The sequence below is a fragment of the Tympanuchus pallidicinctus genome, unplaced genomic scaffold, assembly GCF_026119805.1.
Source record: "Tympanuchus pallidicinctus isolate F22 unplaced genomic scaffold, pur_lepc_1.0 scaffold18, whole genome shotgun sequence".
Taxonomy (NCBI): Eukaryota; Metazoa; Chordata; class Aves; order Galliformes; family Phasianidae; genus Tympanuchus; species Tympanuchus pallidicinctus.
Genome location: NW_026294699.1, coordinates 3,647,141 through 3,670,555, shown reverse-complemented (window position 1 = coordinate 3,670,555; position 23,415 = coordinate 3,647,141). Strand labels below are relative to the sequence as shown.

Sequence of the window (23,415 nt, the reverse complement as noted above, 5' to 3'; positions counted from 1 at the left end):
CCATGTCCCAGGGAAGCAGATGCAAAATTGAACCTTCACAGAACTGGCTGCCAGGAAAAAAAAACCAACAGGCAACCAATACCCTGCTACAGCAAGATGTAGAGCTACAGCTTGGTGCAGACTCGCCTGATAATCCCACGAAAGTCAGTAAATATCAACTACAGATCAAGTGAAAGAAGATGATCACCTTTCTGCTTTTGTACACAGGGAGAGAATGCAGTCACACTGCAGTAACGAAGGCCATAAAACTGCACTGATAACTTGTTTTAATTAAGCAAGCTACTATCAGTTTTAATAGTCTCCTTATACATGCCAGACCAAATAACAAATTTCTCAGGATTTCTGGGACAGTCACAGTCCTAATGAGACATATCCTAAATGAAAGAGCCATATTATCTTCTTCCTAGCCTCTATCAAATATAATCAGAGTGATATTAGCATAGTATTGAAAAGCTTTTCATCTCTCACCTTTATTTCACTACTGTTAAGAGTAAACCATTTTACTATTAGCTAAAAACACCTCTCCTGTACTCTTGATACATACAAGCCATGCAAACACACAACTATTTGGACTCCAGAATGGAGTTTCATCACGTTTGGACAGCCAAGCTGCCCTGCAACCCTGGTGCACATCCTTTTGTTATTGAGGAAACCAAGCTGCAAGCTGCTGAACCAGAGGTAAGCAGACGTCTGATCGGGGTACCACCGTGTGATGCCTTCAAGGAGTTGAACTGAAGGCAATAGGCTTGTCTCTGCTTACCTGACACAAACACAAACCAGTCCTACAGCCCCAGCTCCTGACCATTAGTTTCCAACTTGCTGGGCAGGATCGCCATCCATGAAGCATCATTACATCAAGAATCCATGTGCCCATCTTGAATCTGTTTCTCTCTCAGAAGGATCCCCTCCATGGGCACACGCTTCTTGTGCATGTCTTACAAGCAATATTCTCCTCATTCAGAAAAAAAAAAAAAAGAAATCAACTGCTTTCACCCCTCCTCACACCCCCCTTTTCTTTTTACTTTTCCTTCCTTTAGAAAAAAGGATTGAAGACAGTACATCAAAAAGTAATCCAACAAGAAATTAACCCAGGACAGAGAATAGCCTAACATACAACACATGAAATACCTAACAGCACAGTCTGCAGAAAAATCAGTTTGCCAACAGCTACGTGAAAAACCATCTCTTACTTCCCACTACAATACAAAGCAGGATAAAGCTATAAATACTATGAACTGTCAATTTTCTTTCTTTTTTTTTTTTTTTTTTTTAATCAGTAGCTGCTTATAGACATTTCTGCAGGTGTTTAACTACTTAAAATTAAATCTCTCATTAAAAACAGTGCCTCGTTTGCAATAAGGCTGAATACATCTAAGATCTCTTCCTGGGATGAAGCAAACCAGTCAGCAAATGACATTTTTCTGCTTTGTTCGAAGTGATTGAAATCGTTCTTCTGAAAAAAGCAGTGAAGAAAGCATGGCTGAACAGAAATCTCTTGGCATTTAGTGAGTGATATTGGTGGTGGGTGGACAGCTAGACTAGATGATCTTAGAGGCTTTTTCCAAGCTTAATGATTCTATGATTCTGGAACATTGCAGCTAAACAATCAGTACAAGAAGTACAAAGAAAAAAGATTGTTTTCCTTTACTACCTAGCTAAGCAAAGCATCCTCAGTACCAGACTATTCTTAGCCTATAAAGAAATAAAACAGAAATTGTTTTCAGCACCTCCCATGTAAGCCTCCAACATGTCTGCATGTCTGAGCATATGTAACTGGAAAACATGAAGACGTTGCTGTGTCTGGAAATCAGAGTAACCATGGGGCTTTGCATTACAGCAGACAGTCCTGACCATTACAGCTCCCTGAGCTAAAGATCCATTCACTCCACATCCTGTATGAACAATGAACGCCTGATCTGAGTGCTTCAGAACCTGCCCTGCAGGAGGGAAACAAGACAGAACTTCTCAAAATGAGACACTGATATCAGCCACCTCTTTTAACAGTCTCTTCTTTTACCTAGCACATATCTATCAAGAAAGAGACAATTTCAAAAATTAACAAGCGCTTTCCCAAAACAAGTAGTCTCACACAGTCATTTTCCGGTTCTCATTATGGCACTTTCAGAAAGAAAAGAGTTCAGGTTCAAAGTGCACAGCCATTCTCCCTGACCAGCAGAGTAGAGTAGAAGTCCAGCACAACGAACAGCAAAACTTTCATTCCAGTATGCCAGTACTGAGACTTCTACAAGTTAAGTCTTTTTTTTGCTGCTGACAATAACTAGTAAGTAATCTCCTGCCCTTTCTCAGCCAATGAGGTTCTCCATTGCATCTCTCCTCTTCCACCTGTGCTGCTGAGCAATAGTGGGAACAGCTGGAGACTGGCAACAGGTGGAGTCCCAAACCCACTGTAGCCCATATGGAGACCATCACAGGGCTCTGGTAACCTAAAGTATAGACAGAACATTGGTAATAAAACTTGGATTGGACATTGCCAGAGCATGAAATAATTGTCAGGAATCTTTTGTTATTGCAGTCATGGAGAAATAAGGGGCAGATTCTTACACGTGCGAATGACTATACTGGGCTGGTTTTGTCATTAGGTGAGAGACATTAACTGTTATAGCCTGACTTCCATCCCGCGTTCTTCTGTACTGCTCAGTGGTGTCAGGATCAGAGGAATGAGGCTGATCCTGGGGAGGGGCAGGTGGGGGAGGTGTTGTGGGTTTTGTGTTTCTCACTACCTACCCTGAACGTGCACTGAGCTCCTGGACTCCAGCAGAATGACAAGGCACACAGCCGCCAAGCTGGAGCTGCACAGCTAAGCATATACAGCACTCTGGTGGGGCAGCTGCAACACTTTGCCAGATATTTCCCCAAGTCAAAAAGATTGTAGTGGACATTAAAAAATAAAACTAATAATTCAAGGGCAGGAAGGAAGTTACCTTTCTAGAGAGATATTGGGTCTCACAATCAGATAACAAGAGAGCCAAACAACATCTAGTTGGTTGCTTCCCCATTCCTAGCATAGCCTGAGAGAGGGTTGTTACAGAACCAGATGGCAAAAGAAGAGAGAACACAGATGATGCCTGGTGTTCTGGAAAATCTCACTAAAGGAAATTCTCAGAAACTTGACAGTGCACACAACTGACACGTTGAGAGAAGAAAAAAAAAAAAAAGAAAAAAAAAAAAAGGCATTTTAATCCTCAAATAAAAGTTACTGCTAGATGCTGTTAAAATTGAGCTGTGATCAGATCTTACTGCTAGAACATCTCACAATCCTTGTGTTATTTTGAGGACTTCACCGTAATTCTACTTTTGTGAAAACCAAAGGAGATCCCTAGACTCATTGCAAGTCTTTCTCCTAAATGAATTTTCATAAACACAAGTTTTAAACAGGTAGTTTTTTTAAATTTTGACTAGAAATATCTGGAAACAGGGCTTGCCAGACTTTCAACTGCCATTTCTAAAAATACAGCAGCAGGGCTTCTGCCAAGGAAAGAGAAGTACGACATTCGTGAATGCTTCCTGTGGAGTTATCACTTCTGTCTTCCCATGACAAATTACCTTTACAGTACTTCATTTTATTCCCATAAGAAGGATCACATTTTACTCTTTTACTTTCAGGAGGATAAACATATATTGAGGTGCATTCTTCGCACAGAGCCCTACATCAGTTCCCCAGTTACCATGTTAGGCAGCTATCTCTCAATGGGCTACTCATCCATTTCCACCAGAGCACCCACCACTCATTGCTCAGCACTTCTACAAACCAAACATTTCACCATTCTGCACAGCAACCCCCTCAGTGAAAACAATCAAAGAGACAGAAGTTTTCAGTACTATTCTTACAGCAAAGTACAGAAACCTGATTACCCAAGTGAAACGCAACAGAAAGCACAGCAATAATAACAGAACAGCAAGACCCCAAGCTGCAGCAAGTCAGGATTTGCTCAAATGCAACAGCCGTGGGCACAGAAATAAAGGAAAGAAGCTGCTTACTTTCAGAATGCCCTCAGGCATGCAAGGATCTCCAATAAGAACCCTCACCTCCCCTGCCAACCCTTAAATGAAGTCTGGGCAGGGGTAGATTCTGGCTCCAGGCCCTTCCGTTCAGCTGCATTGCTTGCACCTGAGCTCCCCTGGGTTAGCCCTGCCTTCCCACCAGGTGCTCAATCACTGATATATGCCATGACTCAGCATCACTACACCAAGTAACTCCTAATATGATTTCGTTTCAATAGAAATCTATTCCTAGAAATGTTTTAATGAGTTAAAGTAAAAACCTGAAGCTGCTATAAAACACACACAAATGCATTTAATAGTAGATATTTGTTACCACACGTATTAATTTAAAGGATGTGAAAAATATCCCAGCAAACCTCTCCCTGAATAATTTCAGAGGCCTTTATAAAACTACTAAAGCCAGAATTAAGGAAGTGATGCCATTATAATTATCAAATGTGGCAGAAGATAAGAAATTGCATCAATTTTTGGTGCGATAGTTGGCCAGGGCCATCTAGACTTGTATGTGCTTCCAAGAAGTTTCAAATGCTTTTCAGTTCTTTTTAGATTTCAGATTTATATAAAAGACTAGGATTTAAGAAATGTAGGTGTATAATTATTATAACAGCTGCAATTTTCCTAGAAACGTTCAGCCTCATTTGTAAACCACAGTCACAACTCTATTTCAGACCAAACAGTTGAGGTCCAGAAGCAGATATTTACATAACACCTAGAATGATCTATAGCAGTAGCTTTTACCTGAACAAAGAACAAACACACAATTGGACTACTCACACGTGAGCACAAACATGAAAATTGCTTGAAAATACTCTTTGACAGCTGCTTCCCTCATTAACTAAGAGCTTATCTGGGACATGGAGTCTTTTCAAAAGCTTTGTACCCTGGTTTTGGAATACTTTTTCTACGAAACTCTTTCACAAAGACACAGAGGAAAGGTTAAACTCTAATAGAAGTTGTATTTCTAAGAAAGAAAAAAAAATAGAGTTTGAAGTTAAAGTTTATCTCACAAAAAGATCACATTGTAAACATTTATATATGAAGAATGTGGACAAAAGGAACAACTCTGTCATTCACCTACTTTCCACTTGATATATATGTCTATCTTACGATAAGAAATGCAGCTCCCTTCACCTACTTTCTCATTTGCAATGCCTACATGTTTTAACTAAAAAGGAATGACAAATAGCTTTGCAAACATTGCATGTCCAGACCCTCAAATATCTACATTTCCCCAATAATATGAAAAATGAAGCTATCAGAGCTATTTTCCAATTTCTTTGATGCAGCTTCAGGTGATTAAGCCCAACTTCAGATTAAACCATATTAGTATATCATATAAAAAGTCACTTAGAACTCATTCAGATGTGACATTTAACAGGATTTGGGGTATTTATCAATATCTTTAGAAATAGTCTTATGGGAAAATGCAATAAAACTACTCTCTGAAAAGAAAAGAGCCTTATTTCCAGAACTGCCACCTCAGCAGCACCGTATGTTTTTTACTCCAGAGGTTGATATCCTTCTTATCTATTTGGCCTGCCTTAATTCTCATTTGTGTGATTCAAAAATCACCCAAACGGCCTGAGATGAGAAGAAGGAAGGAATCAATCACAATGAAAAGACATTGCTTGTAAAACAAAGTCTGAGAAGACAGGCCTCAAAAAGAGGGTTAAAGAAAGATGAAATGTGAAAGAATTTGCATCTTGGAAATGTAATGAAGAATCTCGAAGCAACAGCTACATCTGCAAATCTGCAAAAATAACTTTAATGCTATCTCTGTGCTACCAGCGTCCACGACTTCCAGCAGGATTCAGTTTGGGTTTACCTGGCAATAGGCTTCAGCTCTCCAGCTCCTCACACCACCACCCTCTGCCCTAACAGAGGAACCTTACAACATTCCCTTATGATTACTGCTATAAAAACAAGTCAGCTGAATGTGGTGAGTACTCCAGCCTGCAAATGTCATCCTTTCCTACTATACAGCATCACTTTGCCACAGCAGTATTGATTTTTGAAATGCAAGAAGCAGCTCAGCTGGTTTTGATTACCATGTATAAACAGTGACAAAACAAAATAATCTCCAAATTAGAGAGAGAGATTTGATTAAACGCAGACTTCAAATACACTCACTAGCTGCACAAACAGAAAGAAAGTGTGCTGCAGTTTTCAAAATGCTTCTGACTATATGAAGGAAATTATTCAAGTCCTACAGGAAAAGAAATGTTCAGTTGGAAACAAAGGTGCTACGCTATCAATAACACATCTCCGTTTGGCAAAGCATTTAAACTGTGTTTTTAGACATGCTTTACACAGTCTTGTGTGCCAGCAGAAAATGCTAAAAAAAAAAAAAAAAAAAAAAAACAAACCAACCTCTTTAAAGTAAAATATTGGAATTAAATAGACCTGCATAAAGGTGGTGGTGTAGCACTCATCGTTTCCTCCCATTTTATGAAACTGAAAAATAGTTATTGTTTAAAATATAAGAAATAAAAGGCCTATGTAACAAGAACATACTGACATCTGCTGGCACGCTGGAAGAGCATTTCACTAGGAGATGAGGATTTAATGTCCTCACCCTTATTCTTATTTAACAGTGCTGCATAATAAATTTATATTGTCCATATTTTAATATAGTAAATGAATAAAATATTCTATACTTCCAAATGCTGAAGCGTGCCTGACATCTCCAGTTCTGCAGTGCACATAAACGTGCTTCTCTTCCACATTTGATCTCTAAAGTACCACAAGAAATAATTTGTGCCCATGTTGTATAAAAATGATCAGCGATAAGTCTGCATTCTAATAATTATTTCCCTAATTTCTTCCACAACAAAAGACCAGTATTACCAATTCAGTATCCAAGCATATAACCACAGCCATCATTCAGGCAGGTCTCACAACAGTACATGCTGTTTCACAGTAGCAGCTAGCAAATTAAGAGAACAGATTCTATTTGCATCAGCACCATAGCAGAATATAGGAACATACATAACACACTCAGCATGGTTGGGTTGGAAGGGCCCTCCCAGGCTCCAGCCCCAGCCCTGCCGTAGGCTGGCTGCCCCCAGCTCAGGCTGCACAGAGCCCCTCAGTGGCCTCAGCCACAGCTCCAGGCAGCAATGCCAGCCCCTCACCACCTCTCAGAGAAAAATGTACCCCTGACATCTCACCCAAATCTCCCACTTGCCCTATCACTGTCTGCCAGCGTAAAAAGTTCATTTCCCACCTGTTTACAAGCTCCCTGGGAAGGCTGCAAAGTGTCCCCAGAGTCCTCTCTTCTTCAGCTTGAATACCCCAAGCTCCCTCGGCCTTTCTTTGTAGCAGAGGTGCTCCCGTCCCCCGATCATCCTTGTGGCCTCCTATGGGCCTGCTTCAACAGCTCCCCGTCTTTCTTGTGCTGGACACTGTACTAATCATTTAGCAAATCACATCCTCAGAGTAGCACCTAAACATACTGGATAAGATCCTTGGTGTCACCCACCACCATCCCTATGGGTATTCTCACAACCAGGATGCAGTCCCCAGGACTGAGCAGGTTTCAGAACTGCACGTCAAAGTCAGATCTTCCAGTTAACGCAGCTCCTAAAGCAGCTATAACTTGGCATCATTGTGAATATGGAATACACTGTAAATCATCACATATTTCTGAGTTTATTATCTGAAATATTTGCCATCTATTCCTTTAATGCTCGCTGTTGGAATCACAGCTTAAAGTTTCCTCCCTCACGCGTGCTATAATGCAAAGTTATGGTTAATAATTTAAATGGAAAGTAGAAGAAATTCAGAATTATGGTTCATATTGACTGAGCAACTCAGATGTGTCACAGATCCATACTGAGGCAAAGATTTAGTATTACAAACAGTGATACACAGCACTGAACAATTGCTAAGCTGTGCTCAGTGGAAATGATATATACTGTCCTTAATATTTTGTGTTTCCAAATCAACCATCAGCTGCAAGGTCACTTCCTTTTATCAGCTAATTAGCTATGTACTTGTTGAATTTCAGAGATGTGAAAGAACAAATGAAAACACCAAATTCACATTTCTAAAACATTACTTGTGTGTATTTTCACTGTATGCAATCAGGTATTTTAATGCATGCCCAAACCAGTATCTGCATCTCCTAGGCTAGACATACTACCAGTGGCAGCAGTCTTTAAACATGAAAACATACACAAATCTCACCCTTGCAAATGTTTGATTAACCTTACAGCCCATTAGAAGACAAACACGTGATCCTGACGAGGAGAAGCAGAAGCAGTGCCAGCTTGCTCACATCTGCACGTGGCAGCCATGGAGCAATAGGTCCTGCGACTTTCTGCCTGCAGCAAGAAGTCAGTATGCAGCAACCTCTGAAGCAAAGCAAACACACAGCAATGCAAAACCAAAACTCAGCGACCCTATAGCTTGCCGGGGAACAGAGCTGACAGCCCCACTGACACACAGAGGGACCCAGAGATGTGGCTATTAATGCACCACACAGCATCAGCATGGGAGCAATCATTCATAATCTTCAGAACCAAACTACTCACACTCTCAGCAGCAGCCACTGTCCAATTCACATGTCCAGCTATCACAAAAAGCAACAGGTCAGCCCGGGACATCAGTCATTCCTTCCCCTCCAGCCTCATCTTCTGCAGGTGTGCAGATTCCACATCCTGAGATGAGGCACTTCTTGCTGTGGCAGCACCTTGTGCAGAAGGACCACCCAGCCTGAAGTGTCAAGCTTTAATAGCACTGCATTATAACATTCATTTGGAATTCCCTTTCAATTTCCTCATTTGAGACAGTTTTATTAAATTATTTAAACTTCTAATATATTAAACATCAGCAGAACAGATTATTAAAAAGAAAAAAATAGAAGAAACAAAGAAAAGAAACAAAGGGGAACATGGTAACTCCTACTCTTTAAAATGACATCTAAACCAATATCTGATGGTTCCAGCTCCACTACAAATTGTTCTGATGAGTACTGGAAGACTTAAGGAGGGAGGTGACAAGAGGACTCCACACAATGCAACATTAAGTGGCACCAACAGTGTCCCTCTTACCTGTTACAATCAATATTATTTCCATTTGTTTAAATAAGAAAAGGTCTGGAGTTCTTCAGCTGCCTCGAGTGTTATCTATGGACACTTTGGAGACCTTCAAAGATTGAAACTAAGACCAAATTATAGCACTGTAAAGGACAAAATAAAGAGGAACTGCAGGGGGAGGTGTCGCTTCTACACAATGCAGCAAGCCTTCCTTAGGGCCATGGGAAAGTCCACGTTAGAAGGCAGCAACACCGTAATCCTAACAACTATTAGTAGGACAAGTGCAGCACTTGATTTAAACATGTGAAGAGGAATAACAAAGCCAACTTACTGGTGAAAATTTAACTCAGTTCCAATAAGAATGCATTACTCATTTATAGGCAAAGCATAATCCTCTGATAGCAAAGTGCAGACTATAAGTGCTGAATAGTTTGATTTCCATGAACAGAAGTCAGATATAAGTAGAAATGAAGCAGGCATCACTCATTTCACCTTGTTCTCAAGCTCTACTTGACTTGCATGTATTATTTTCTTGTGGTCAGTACTATCATGTACCACGAAAACTCACAAAACTATTCTAAGCACTACACCAATCAAAATTCCCATCTAATTTCTATTTTAATCAAGTTCTGAGCAACACAAACTGACCAGGCCAATGGAGGAGCACATCAGGCATCCCGTGTCAGGCAGACTCTGACAAGATAACCAGCATTTAATCTCTGTGGTGACCACTGTAAAACAAATTCACTACTCCAGTCCAGTTAACGATTCTGGTTGGAATGAAGTAGTGTTGGAATGGATCCTGGACATTCTGTGGAAGAGACACAAAAGATTTGGTACAATATGCAAACAACCTGTTGGTGCTTTGTGCTCGTGTTGGTGTGTGCATGCAACCACAGCACCATATGATATTTTCACTCAGAGGGAGTGGAGGCACTGGAACAGGTTGCCCAAGGAGGCTGTGGATGCCCCATCCTTGGAGGCATTCAGGGCCAGGCTGGATGTGGCTCTGGGCAGCCTGGTTTGCTGACTCGTGACCCTGCACATAGCAGGGGGTTGAAACTGGATGATCATTGTGGTCCTTTTCAACCAGGCCATTCTATGATTCTATGATATGATTCTATGATGTTACCATCATGGGCAAATTACGCTCGTGGGCACTGCACTGATGTCCTTTCTGGAGGGATTTAGCCTTGCATGTCAAACTGTGGGTTCTGTTATCCTTCATCTTTTACTTTCTGCTATAAAAGTACTTCTAAAGCCTAAAAAATAAAAAATAAGAATGGTTCTCAAAGTCAGTCCATCAGGTACTGCACACAACAATGATTTGTGGGTACAGCCCTTCCCCTGCAATTTCTGTCATGGGCAAACTGAGAAAAACAAACCATGAAAAAGAAAGCTACATAAGTCCAAAGCATTCTGAATTCTCGTGTTCCCAGAACAATAGCTCTTTCACACCTCAGTGTTATTACAATACCTCATGCAAACCCTCCCTTTCTACCCCTTCGCTAAATAGCAGTTTTAGCATAACGAGACAGCCGCAAGACTAGCAGAAATAAGACTCCTAATTGCTACTTTTACCTTGGTAGTTCCAGAACCAGCAGATAAGAACAAATAAGAAAATCAGAACTGGCAAAGTGCCACACTTAGAAAATATGCACATTGAAAAGGCTTGCATGATACGTCTACAGAAATCCTTCTCTTTTTTTCTTTTATAAGTGGAAATAATTCAACTAGATTCAAAGAGAGAGCATAACATATGGCTAGTGCAACATTACTGCACTTTTCAGAAGAACAAAGAAAAATCTTTTAACTGACCAGTAAAGCCTTTCATTTCTCTTGATTGTAGCAAGCAAAACTGACAGAGCTCTTCATGTAAAAATGTGATGCTAAGAAATGCAAAAGCAAAAGGATCTGATTCTTTAATGGGAACAGTAAGATGGGTGCCCAGAACAGAAAAGATAGTGAGCTGAGGATGGCATGTTGTAACAAGACATTCTTATGGCTCAGCTCTGCCTAATTATGACTATTTCTTTTGATTTTACACTTTTACTCTCTTGCTCCGTAGCATGTACCATTGGTAAATTACACGATGTTTATAGAATTCATAAGGAAATTTTATTTTCCTAAATTTGATTGCTTTAAAATATTTTAAAAGAAGAACAATTGTTAAGCACAAACACAAATTACTGCTTTTCACAAGAGACAGCACTCAGAAAAATCACAGCTCTGCAGGAGTCTGCACACAGTACAGAGTTTGTGATGCCACACACTTGGATACACTGTATTGGTTGGTACCAAATGGGATTTCCACCTCCCAGCAAACATAGGGAGCTTCAGGAGACATCCCTGGCTACAATGAAATGGCAGGTTGAGTTACTTCAAGGGCAAGAATACAACCATGAGGACTGAAACAACGCACATAGGAAAAGTCATGCTAAGAGAACTGTGAGGAAAATGAATGTGTGTTATCACAAAAGTGGATTACATACTTTTGCTGCAGTAAAATAACAACTGGTGAAAATAAAACTATCCCCAAAGTGATAGAGGCCAAACAACTTGTATGATTCTGTGCATCTGAACCACTGTGTCCCAACAGCGTAATTAAGTAATTAATCAGCTGTTTATTGGATATGTCAGTTCCCAAGGAGAGGAGGAAAGATCGCACCGGCCCCAAAGCTGACTGATTTAGAGGCATTTTGCAGTGGGAGGAGTAAAATGGGCCTTCAGTACCAAAGGACATATGATTTTTGAATAAGGCTTATAAAAAGCAAACAAATCTCTTGGTCTTGCAGAACCAAGTGCTCTTTGCATTAGGCCACCCCATAAGTGCTGACCTGCTCCACCCAACCACAGGGCTTTCATGTTGGTGTTTCCCATAATGCACAAAATCACCAGTTACAATCTGTAAGTGATGCAGAAGAGCTTTGGGACTGAATCAAAAGGAAAGAAATGAAAGAACCACCGTAAAAGATAAACAATGAAATGAAAACATAAAAGCCCATGGGTACATGTCAGAAATTGGAAAACAGTAACAATGAAAGAATCTGTATGTAAGTTGGGGACATGAAGAACGAAGCAAGTGTGCACAACAGGCAATGTGGACAATTTTGGGTATTTTGGCGAGAGCTCATTACTTGCAACAACCAGGGGAAACCCAATCATCTCCTGTGGAGGCAACTGCAGACAACCACATTATCACGATGGCAACACAGAAGAGGTCATCACGAAGTGAAGAAGCCATTTGCAGTGTGTCCTAAACTAAGAAGTGGGAAAAGACTGTCTAATGCCATCGAAAGATCGGGAGGCTATCTAGATCCATTAATCTTCCTGCTGGGTAACAATGTGTCGCTCAATTCAAATTGCACTCTGGGACTTCCTTAGCATTTATATTGTTGCAGTCTTAAAATGGATATCACCATGTGGCTGATGACATTTTAGGTAGTTCATCTTCGAAGCTGGAGGAAAGGACATTTAGGTAACTACTCACACACAGAGTGGACTGTCTGCAGTGCAGGGAGAATTTTTTTTATCCCAGTGCTTCACGGTGGAGTTTCATCGTAACAGCAGATTTCATCATACTATTTCCTGTGCCACTTATCAAAGACAGCAACCCAGTAGCATGGTTTTGAAACTGAGGCTTCACCCAACAAAAAAGCAAGTTCTGTGTGCCCAAGGAATGCAGAGAATGCTGCATCCCAAGGCAAAATGCTCACACAACTGCATAAATCTGAAGATGAAAGATTATTCTGAAATGGGTGGTTTATACTGTATTCCATATTTCCCTACAGAGATCGTTGACAGGATCTTCATTTGCTCAATGAAATAACTGCACTGCAATTGCATAATCCCTATTTTAGTAAGAAAAATTGCAAGTTTTATATGAAGTGTTTATTTTGCTACCCACTGCGATTATTATGCCATATTTTCAATTATTGGCCAAAAAAAAAATCTATGAATTTTAGGCTCTACTATATCAAAAACCAATATTTAGGATGAATGAGGATTTTTTTTGTTTGTTTTTTGGTTTTTTTTTGCCAGGGCAGACAAAGATATCAATATTGGCTCTCTCACAGAACACCAAGCCTTTTCACTGGCACAGTGCCATTCAATTTTGACTATTTCTGTCTTCCCAAACCTAAAATGTTGATCCCTTACAACATATGGTGGGGGGGAGGGGGACCACAAAAATACAGACATTTAAGACCTATTTAATAAAACAACAAATTTAAGGGATAAAAGCAGAAGCTACAGAACTGGTGGTGCAGCAGAACAGTAATAATAGTTTTGTGAAAGAAGCTTGTCTTTGTAAAATGGACAGGAATATGGAAGATAAGGGTCTTTTTCTAGACCAAAGCAAGACCAATTTCACTTTGAGATCTAGGGCTGGTTAAGGTTCTGAAAGGCTTGACATAAATTTTGCTAACAAAAATAAGAAACTTCACAATATATTTCACTCAGAAGGTGGTGAGGCACTGGAACAGGTTGCTTAAGGAGGCTGTGGATGCCCCATCCTTGGAGGCATTCAAGGCCAGGCTGGATGTGGCTCTGGGCAGCCTGGTCTGGTGGTTGGTGACCCTGCACACAGCAGGGGTTGAAGCTGGATGAGCACTGTGGTCCTTTTCAACCCAGGCCATTCTATATGATGAAATGATATTGTCGGTTTTTGTAAAATTTTGTAAAGAAGCCACAAAACACCCCAAAGACAGACTAGAGGGCAGCAAAGGTTCAAAGCAGCCAACTGCAACCACATTAGGCTTCATTAGGCTTTCTCACCAGGGCAAAACAAATAAATTCTCTGCTGTTTTATCTCAGTTGATAATGGCTTTGATCTCAATGAAACAAATCTTTTGTACTTTTGTTTTTAGAGCAACCGCCCAGTAAGACTGGATTTTGTTACACTTGTATCTTTCCCTGTAAGTGCTCTATCTAGAGTTTAAAAGCAAGAACAGTGCCTCAAGGAAACCTCTCATATTTTCACATACACATGCCTCCAAAATAATCCCCATTTAGAGATGGAAGTTTCTACTGCAAGTTTCCATGAGAAATTCAAGAAACAAACAGTTGGTATTTTCAGACTGGCTTCTTATTATTCTGATCATACAGTATTCACTCATGTCTAATAAGGCACCTGAACGCAGAGAGAATAAAATTCATAGAAATGCTTTAGAACTTGCTGATGAGTAGAAGAGCAAGACTCTATGAAGAGTACATAAAAATGTATTCACACTTTTATCTGATGGTAAAAAAATCCAGCAGAAAAGTTATTAATAAATGCCAAGAAGCAAAGGAAAAGTTATCAGTCACAACTAGCATCCTGATAGACTCAGGATCAACAAACTACAAAACAGCAGGAGGAGGGCATTCATTAACTCCAGCTCTCGCTACTACTTGCTCAATGAGGAGAACCTTTAAAAACAGCAATTGCTTAAAATATATTATTGATATGTATTTCTTTTAATCGTAACAACTGCTTTTTGTACCCTATGTTTTCTTGGAGAGGGGCTGTATTCAGATGTTTTGCCAACCAAGAAAGTTTGCATCTTTCAGAGCACTTGTAAAGTTGGCCACAATCAGCTGCGCCTGGTCCTACAGCCATCTCACAACACGTCCCGATTTCATTTTGCACGTTTGCCCTTTAATGCGATCCAAGACCTTCAGCTCTACCTGCCATAACAATATTCCCTCATGCCTTTCCATCTGAGGTACAATGGCAATTACTTTAATAGGTATGAGTTTGCTCAGCGGTTTTCATAAAATCTTGAGTGAGTGCCGTCAGTCTCACACAGACACACCTCCCAGCCTGAAGTGCAGTGCTTCCCATTCTCAGGCAGTGCATTGCAGAGATGGGCAGCAGGGCACCTGTCCATCTAACTTTACCTTGTTCACCTTATTTACTTTGTTCCTTTCCAAGAATTAGCTGCAATACCTTCTCTTGCTACTTGGATACATGGGATTTTAGAACTGCATCCAAAGTCACAACAGATTTCAGAAATAAACAAGAAATACGTGTAAAAATCTCCACTTACAAATATTCTTGTTTCTGGACGAGTTATCTGCGAATTACAAAATCTGGAACAGAAGAGAGGAATTTCAGATCTGGTATCAGGAAAGGTTCTTCCCCAGAGGCTGGTCAGGCATGGAACCCAGGGCATCGGTCACGGCCCCAAGCTGTTGGAGAGCATGAAGTTGGATAAATTCTTAGGTTGCCCTGTGTAGAGCCACAGGTTGGGCTCAATGGTCCATATGGGTCCCTTCCAACTCAGGAATTTCTGAAGAAATTAAACCTACATGAAGAAATTAAACCTACATGATAAAAACTAAACTTATAAGGTTTGACAAGCACACTTGTGGCATTCAATGCTGCTTGATATCTAATTGTAATCCATACTGTGCATCAAACACTACTGCTTTGTTGTGCTCTTCAGAATGTTACATGTGCTTCAGTGCTGCTGCTATTTACCACTGTGAAATCCCAGCATCCCCAAAGTGGTTTCCCGCGTCAAGTGAGATTTCCTTTCAGTTTACATTCATTTTCCAGCACACCAACTTAAAGGACACAAGTACAGAGATCTCATTTACAGTAAGTTGCAGTCTTTGCTACATTAAAATTTAGCCAAGCAACTTCATAAGCAATTTCCCATTTCGTCACATGCATACGTTCAGAACAGGTCATAAAAGCATCATCTCTCTATTAATAACATATTCAAGAATACAGAATGTGAAGTTTCAGAGACGGCATTAGGCTTTCAAGGAGAATTTGTATAGCAAAATAATTATGGGCACTACAAATATCTAGTACTTAGTTAAATAATTAAAAACAAGAAGCAACAACAACAAAAAATAAGACTTCTCATTAATTACTTACAAAAAGATCCTCAGAGATAGGAGCTTTCTGTTCTCAAGGATCACTGCAGTTCCTACCTGCACAAATTCTGCGCAATCAAGTCCACAGATCTGCCACTCACATCATTGATTTTGCACTCAAACCCATAGATAGTCAGGCTACCTAATACTGTGTTTGCTATTATAAGACCTGTCTATTCACTGCTCTCCATACTCTTCAGTTTTACTCACATGCTGTATTTACAAACACACGAAACAACAGCATCTCCAGATTTCTACATGGAATAGAACAAGTAAACATCCCAGGAAAAAAAAAAGGAGATCAGAGTTCAGTGTAGAGAATAGTTCAAAGGAAAATACTGCTATTTCTCTCAAGCTCTAGTATTGTATATCAGTCTCAGTTAAGGTAGGTCCATCTTATTCAGTCTATTACAGCTTTTGGAAAACCGTATGTTTAACACACCCATGCCTTCCATAACTAAATGATACATCTTCTCGTGGTCAGTGCTTGGAGCTCTGTCTTTAGAGCATATACTGCAACAATTAGATCTAAAAATCAGATACTGCCATTTCAAAGCCACAGCTATTAGTAATGTGAATCATTTAACTTAGACCTTGGTCTCTTCCATCCTATATTTCCAAACAGCTCAACTTCCCCCATTACAAAAGAATACCAAACAAACAGCTCTTTTGTTCTTAAATGACATATTTGTCAGCACAAAGTGAGACTGAGGACAGAATTTCCATTAAATCCCTCTAACAGAATTAAATCCCTCTAAAAATTATCTAGGTACATGATTCCTGAAGATGCTTATGGTAATTGTTTCTTATTAGTTGTTCTATTCTGGCCACAAGTAGTATTTTTACCTTTACCACAACATTAAGCCCCACAAAACTGCAGTGAGCCTTTGGGGCCACGTCACATGCCATGGTTCAAGTCACTCAGACAAGAAAAGGAATGCCAACTTACCTTTTGATCTGGGAAAGCATTAACCAGCCATACTTAACCCAAATATTAAAGCAGAGATTGGTTAAATACAGAAAACACATTCCAAGCATATATCACCACTACATTGTCTGTGCTCTGACTGCAATGTCACGTTACAGTGAGCGTTTGTGACACAGCTTGTGGATGCTCCAGTACAGCCCCTCCACCACCATGCACCCCAGCTCAGTGACTGCAGGAATTCCCATCTCGCTGCACACACAGATCTGCTCTCAGGTCGGTCACTTGCTGGCAGCAACTGCAAGACCACTGCATTTTCCTCATTTTATTAGCAGAGTTAGTAAATATTGTTGTACACAAACGTAAACACTTCATTGCTGCAGTGCCTCTCAAATGTACCCGCAATAATGAATTAAGTGCTTTTTTATTTTAAACAAGTCTCTCCAAAGGTCTTAAAGTGCACATCCACTCAGTTTATTTCTCATTAGAGCCAATTTTGTGATCTCACCAAAACCCAACGATACTAAATCCAAAAACAGATAGATATGGTTCTACCGTTTCTTCCACTACACTATTCTTCAAATTATAGCAATAATAATCAACATTTACAAAGAAATTATTGGTTACATAAATGTCCACACCACATTTACTGCATCGTCACCAACCTCCTGGGAACACAAAAGAGTGGAGAGATGAAAGCAAAACAACGTTTTGGAAGAGGGAATTCCCCAGCCTTCCTAAGCACCATCACAGCTCATCCCAGGACTGTTGCTGTGCTGGTAAGAGGCAGCAGTGCCAGGTGTGGGGCACATCACAAAGGCAGGGAGTGTGCGGTACTGTCAGAGAAGCACGAGGTCCCACAGAGAGCAGAAAGGAGAGGAATTAACTGGGCATAGCAGGGGAGAGACCATTTGGAGGGAATGAGGAAAAAATGAAGGAAGAGCAAAAAAAACACAAGATGAAGTAAACAAGCAAATAGCAAAAGCAGGAGTAGCAAAAGCGGGGGTAGCAAAAGCAGGAGTAGCAAAAGCAGAGAGAGGGGAATTAGAAAAGCTACACAAACATCCATCAGAGATGACACAGGTACAAAGCGATCCTGCCCGGGGCGCAGGGCTGGCTGTGCGAGGGCTGAGCCCCCTTCAGTTTTGCTATTCCATGTTTAACTTCAAAGGGGCTTTGTGGAGGGCTGCAGCCCGGGAAGCAAGAAGAAACTTCAAAACCCACCTCCTGGCAGCCGTGGCCTAAGGCCATCACGTTCTCCTTGGCAGCAGGAAGCAGTGCATGCCAGGCAGCATGCAGGCAGTGTGTAGGTGTCACCACAACAGTGCTCTGTGCTGGGGATCGGACCTGTAAGCCCTACATTTGTGCTCACTCTTCAGGCAGGGAAAGCATCACATTATGCATCCAGGAATTAACAATTCTGCGCTCTTCCTCAACGCTTGGCTCCTGCCAGTATTCTGTCACTTCAGGATGTCTTTTTATGAAGCCAGAAGAGCATTCTCGTCACCTCAAGGACACAAGTACCGCAATTACAAGAACTATAAAAATCATCAGCATTCTGCAAATTTCATTCATTACATTTGTCAGCTAAGTACCGACAGCTAAGTACCAATAGAAAAAAGGAAATACAGCCCTGACAACTATAAACAGAAACTCCATTTCAGGAAATGCCAACTCCTTTGTCTAAGGTATCAACCATTCAAAAGAATGAATTGCAAATGTAACCTGAGAAGCCAAGCCTCCAAAGTCACCATGATGCAATAATCTTGGTGATTTTGGACCTATAATCAGAAAGACCACAGAGCTTCCCAAAACCTTAGGAACTCAAAGCTGTTCGAGTTAAAGAGCATCAAAGTATAGCTGCCATAGTCTGAGCTATACTAAGCCACTGCTACAGCCCTGGTAACTGGAACACGTGGTGCCAAATGCTGTCCTAAAAGCCAAGTGATGTGTTGAGATACGCATTGGAAATCCACTTTTCCTCCACCTCGCCACCATTCCCAGTATATATTTTGCCAAGTGACTGCTGTGACTATTTGGTCTATAAAGAAAGAGTTATTTGACTGTGAGGCAAATACAAATTTCATTTTGGATCGCAATACATCCACAACCATCAATCTCCACCACAGAAAACAAAAATCTTGCTTCTACTGCTACATACCACGGCTTCCACACTACATAACAAACGTACCCTACAATGTCTGTGCTCTCTTCATTATCACGTGTAGAGTGAGAAGTGAGACAAGGGACTTTACATCTCGGGACACCATCCACTGTATCCACTGTAAAATTCCATTCGCTATTGAACAAACTGGATTTATGTACAGAAGTACATAAGAATCGAACACCCTATGCCCCATCTGCGAGGCAGGGAGCAGAACAATAGAAGTTGCAGATTAGGACAAGATCTTTCACACCTCAGCGCTGTGAATCACTTCAAACATTAGCCCGCATTTGTTTCACCATCTGTGTGAACCATGTCACGTTGGCGGCGCGATCTTCACCAACAGCCATATTACAAATTTTGGAAACGCAGGAGATGTGCCGCTGTCACACAGCCAAACCGGACCTCTGGTGGAGGGCGGCAGCTCCAGGTAGAACCACCAGGACACGCAAATCGCGCTCAGCGCTCTGCCTCACCTGAGGAGAGCGCGCAGCCAGGGAACGCGCATCCCTGTTCACTGATAGAAACGTGCAGGAGAAAATGAAATGATGAACAGCCTACCGTGGAAGTAAATAGCAACGACTTACAGGCAAGTAGTTCTCCAGCAGCTAAACATCTCCACTCTCTCAGCCAGTAACTCGGCTGACCCCCGCTTGGCCATTTTCCTCGTCCTTCCTTACGGTTTCCCGAGTCTCCGCCGTGCCGCTCTGCCCGTCACCCCACCCGCGGCGCTCGGCAGAGCCGAACCGGAGCCCCGCGCCCGCAGCTCAGCGCCCTGAGGGTTCCCCGCCACCCCCGGCCCCGCAACCCCCGGCGGCCCCGGGAACTTCCCGGCCGCAGCGGGAGCACCGCCTCCATCCCTCCATCCGCCGCTCCGGGACGCCCCGCCGCCGCCCCCCTCCCGGCCCCGGCCAAACTCACCATAAAGAGGCGGGCGGCGGCCGAAGGACGCGGCGCCTCTCCCGTCCGAAGGCAGCGGGCGCGCCGGGCAAGTCGCAGCGGGACGCGGCTCCCCGCCGCCGCCGCAGCCCTTCCCCGCCCTCACGGCCGCACGCCGCGCCCCCGCAGCCGCCGCCCGGCTCCCCTCGGGCTCGCCGCCCGCCCCCGAGCTCCGGGACCCCGGGGCCGTCCCCGCCGCGGCGGGCGGTGGAGGGGGCGAGCGGCCGCCTTTCTTCCCTTCCCGCTCTGCTCAGCCGCGGCCAGCGGGAGCCCCGCACCGCTCGGACCGGGACCTTCGCGGAGCGAGCTGAGGCGATGCCGCTCTGTAGCGCCCAAAGTGCTCCGGGAGCGGGCAGAGGTGACCTTCAAGCCCGGCGGGGTGGGCTGAGCCGGGGGCAGAGCGGCGTGGGTCGGTGCGCCGAGGGAGGCAGCCGCGGCGGCGGCGGCACTCGGGGCCGCACGGGAGCGGCGGCAGAGGCGGGCGGCACGGCGGCGGCGGCGCGGAGCCCGGGCAGCGCCGGGCGGGGGAGCGGGGCTCCGCGGCACGCCCGAGCCCGGGATTGGCGGCCGCGCGGCGGCGCCCGGCTGCCCCGCGGGGCTCCGAAGCGCGGCCCGCAGCGCCCCGCCGAGCGTCGCCCCCCGCCCGGCATCGCCCCCCGCCCAGCGCCGCCCCGCAGTGCCGGCAGCCGGAGCGCCGCGCGGTCCCAACTTTTGGTCCGCGGTTGCACGGCCACGGGGCTTGTCCCAGAAAGCTGTGAGTGTCGATGGGAGAGCGGGGCATGGGCTGTCAGTGCTGCGTGCGAGAAGCCGATGGTAACTGAATAAATAGATACCGAGCGGCACTTGGGAATCCGCTGGTTAAAACCGTGCCCTTAGTGTTACTCGAGCATCTCTGCTTGCTTCCTCCCCTTCCTCCTGCCCGTAGGAAACCAAGTCTTACTCGAATCCTCTGCTCAGCTAATGAGAAGAGCACCGCACAGCCCCGCACGCAGGGATTACTCTCGCACCACGCTGATCGCAGCTCCTTGTGAGAAAGTTCGAAAGAAAACAAACCACCGGGATCTGCCAGAGTACTGCCTTGTCCTTTTCAATACACTAATTCTGTAATGATCAAATATTTTTGCTCTGCTCGACCTCCAGTTGATAAATTAATGCCACTGGGATTAAATTCAACATGTAAACCGGTGTCAGTCATAGATGGATACTCTGAGGGCAAGGCAGATAGCAAGCTGTTTTAAATACATGGATTTAAAATGGAAAACAGTAACAACAGAACAGGTGATGAGAGGAAGCAAGCTTTAAATCCCGTGCATATGGTGCTTTAAGAAAAGCTTTCCATGAATAATGCCCTTATGAATTCTTTCATGTGCACAGAAAATAAATGCAGCCACAATATTTCTGAGATCAGCTGTCAATTGCACATACATCCCAAACAGAAGGGCCTCTAATGCAAACATCCATAACCCAACGCTTCTACCTGTGTCTTGGGTGTTCAGCCTGTTCCTTTTGCTGTCTCAAGGCTCAGGTTGTGCTCTATGTTTTGTCCCCTAAACACCAAACTCGGTGGAGCTGCTGAAGAAAAGTGCCACATCACGTTAATTTATGCAGCAGGGTTGCTTTCACTGACAGGCTCAGCATGTTTTATTGCTCATCATCGACAGCGTTACACTAATGGCTGGAAACCTTTAGCTCCACATTGTTTAGTCTGTCAGATTACCCAGATGTATAGAATTAGTCATGCACATTTTCAGGATCAAAATGTAATATCAAGTTATTATTACAGCTTCTCTCATAATGTATGCTCCACTCTGTGACCCAGGCAGGCTGGTCCCTATTTATTTCATTTGAAGACCTCTAAATAGATCTTTAAATCCACTGCTGTGGGTTTCCCGCGTTTCTTATTTCACCCTTCTAATTCAATCTAAAGTCAAAACAAAACTCATGCATCCAACTCATGGAAGATGGAGACCAAAATTGCAGCCTGAAGCCCTTTAAACTACTACAAAATGGTTTTACCATTATTCTTGGCAGTAGAAGATATCTAAATCTGTATTTCCTAATATGCGCGTTAGAAAGCAGAATTATACAAGTTGAGGAAATCTAAATTCAACACAAAGCTCAGGAACAGGAATGGGATGGGAGGTTTAGACCAAAACCTCAGTGTGTTCTCAAGATGTCACCTTGTCCCTTCATGCTGCAGACTGTGACTGTGCCATTCCTAATTCATTCCTGAAGATCTTTGGTAACGAAGATTCAGCAACTCAGAAAGCAATGTACTTCCTATTGTTTAGAGAGTTTATCTTCTAATGTGAGCCTTTCTTATGTCTTTTAAGCTCTTTTCCATCTGTTCTGTCCCTTAGGTACAGAGAACAGTTGTTTCATTCCCATTTGCAAGATTCTTTAATGAAAAGAAAACAAGTTATCATGTCATCCTTTTTCCTCTTCCTTCCCTGAAAAGTACTCCTTTCTCCTTTATGCAATTCCTCAATTCTTTTTTAAAATATTTCCTCACCAATTCTCCATTTCTGATCATCACCATTATTCTGTTCTTTTCTGAAGATTCTCTCCCATCTTCCTTTGAAACAGTGACCAAACCAGGAAACAATACATCCATCAGAGGCTCTGACAATGCTGATAAAGGGGATATTTTAATTTTGATCTCTCCAAGCCTGTATTCCTAGTTCTAGTATTTACCTTAGTATTTAGCGTATGCACTGGATTTAAACTATGAATCTCTGCACTCAGATATACTTAGGAAATGCAACAGCTTCTGCATTTTTGGAAGAAAAGAGTTAGTCAGCAGAAGATAAACTGTTCTTGTTTTCTTGGCTGCTGAATTCTGGATTAGAGGGAATGTCTGGGAGAAGACTCACGCTGCCAAAGGTTGTGGAGTGTGAGGTAGAGCAGGTTTGTCCTGGGGATCCGTGGAGCTGGCCACAAGAAGCAGATCAAAGAGGTCAGTGAGGCCATGTAAAACTTAGCCAATCTAATAAGCTGTTGGAAGTTGCTGGACCAAAAACATATAGTTGGAGATGAGATTATTTAAGGAAAGTATTCAAAGAGCAGAAATTTCCCAAACTGTACCAAAATATTTCGGCCTTCCTGCCTCTTCTACTGTGCACCATTTTGATCTTCTGAATCTGCAGCAATGAAGGTTCCTCCAGCTTCCACCCAAGCCTGCTTTGCCTGCTTTCAGCCTGCTTTGGTGTCTTCAGTGTCTTCAAACTCATTTGTGGATGTACAACTCAGACTTCTACTGGCCTTTCTGCCACATTTTTTTATTCAAAACAGACACGTGGCATCCTTACTTCCAACCACCCCAATCACTGAGCATCGAATCCATCTTCAGTGGAAGGAAAAAAACAACTGTAAATGGTGTAGGAGACAATTTGGTACCTAAAAACATTTGAGAAGAGCACAGTCATCAGAGCGACTTGCTGTTCATCTGATCAGCACCA

The 23,415-nt window shown here is 42.7% G+C and overlaps 1 protein-coding gene across 6 annotated transcripts in view; it reads right to left on the bottom strand.

The window, feature by feature from the left end:
- The window catches only part of RBFOX1 (RNA binding fox-1 homolog 1), a 743,472-nt gene extending 723,404 nt beyond the window's left edge, over positions 1-20,068 (bottom strand). For 2 of the 6 annotated variants that reach the window (XM_052679517.1, XM_052679520.1), the window contains exon 1: positions 19,940-20,068. In XM_052679517.1, coding sequence (XP_052535477.1) covers positions 19,940-19,942 — 3 coding nt within the window. In that variant the 5' untranslated portion in view covers positions 19,943-20,068. Of the gene's footprint in view, positions 1-1,727; positions 2,445-2,942; positions 3,143-19,605; positions 19,794-19,939 lie in introns of those variants that run through there. The other 4 variants (XM_052679516.1, XM_052679521.1, XM_052679528.1 and 1 more) reach the window with 4 other exon arrangements.
- Positions 20,069-23,415: the final 3,347 nt, after the last annotated feature.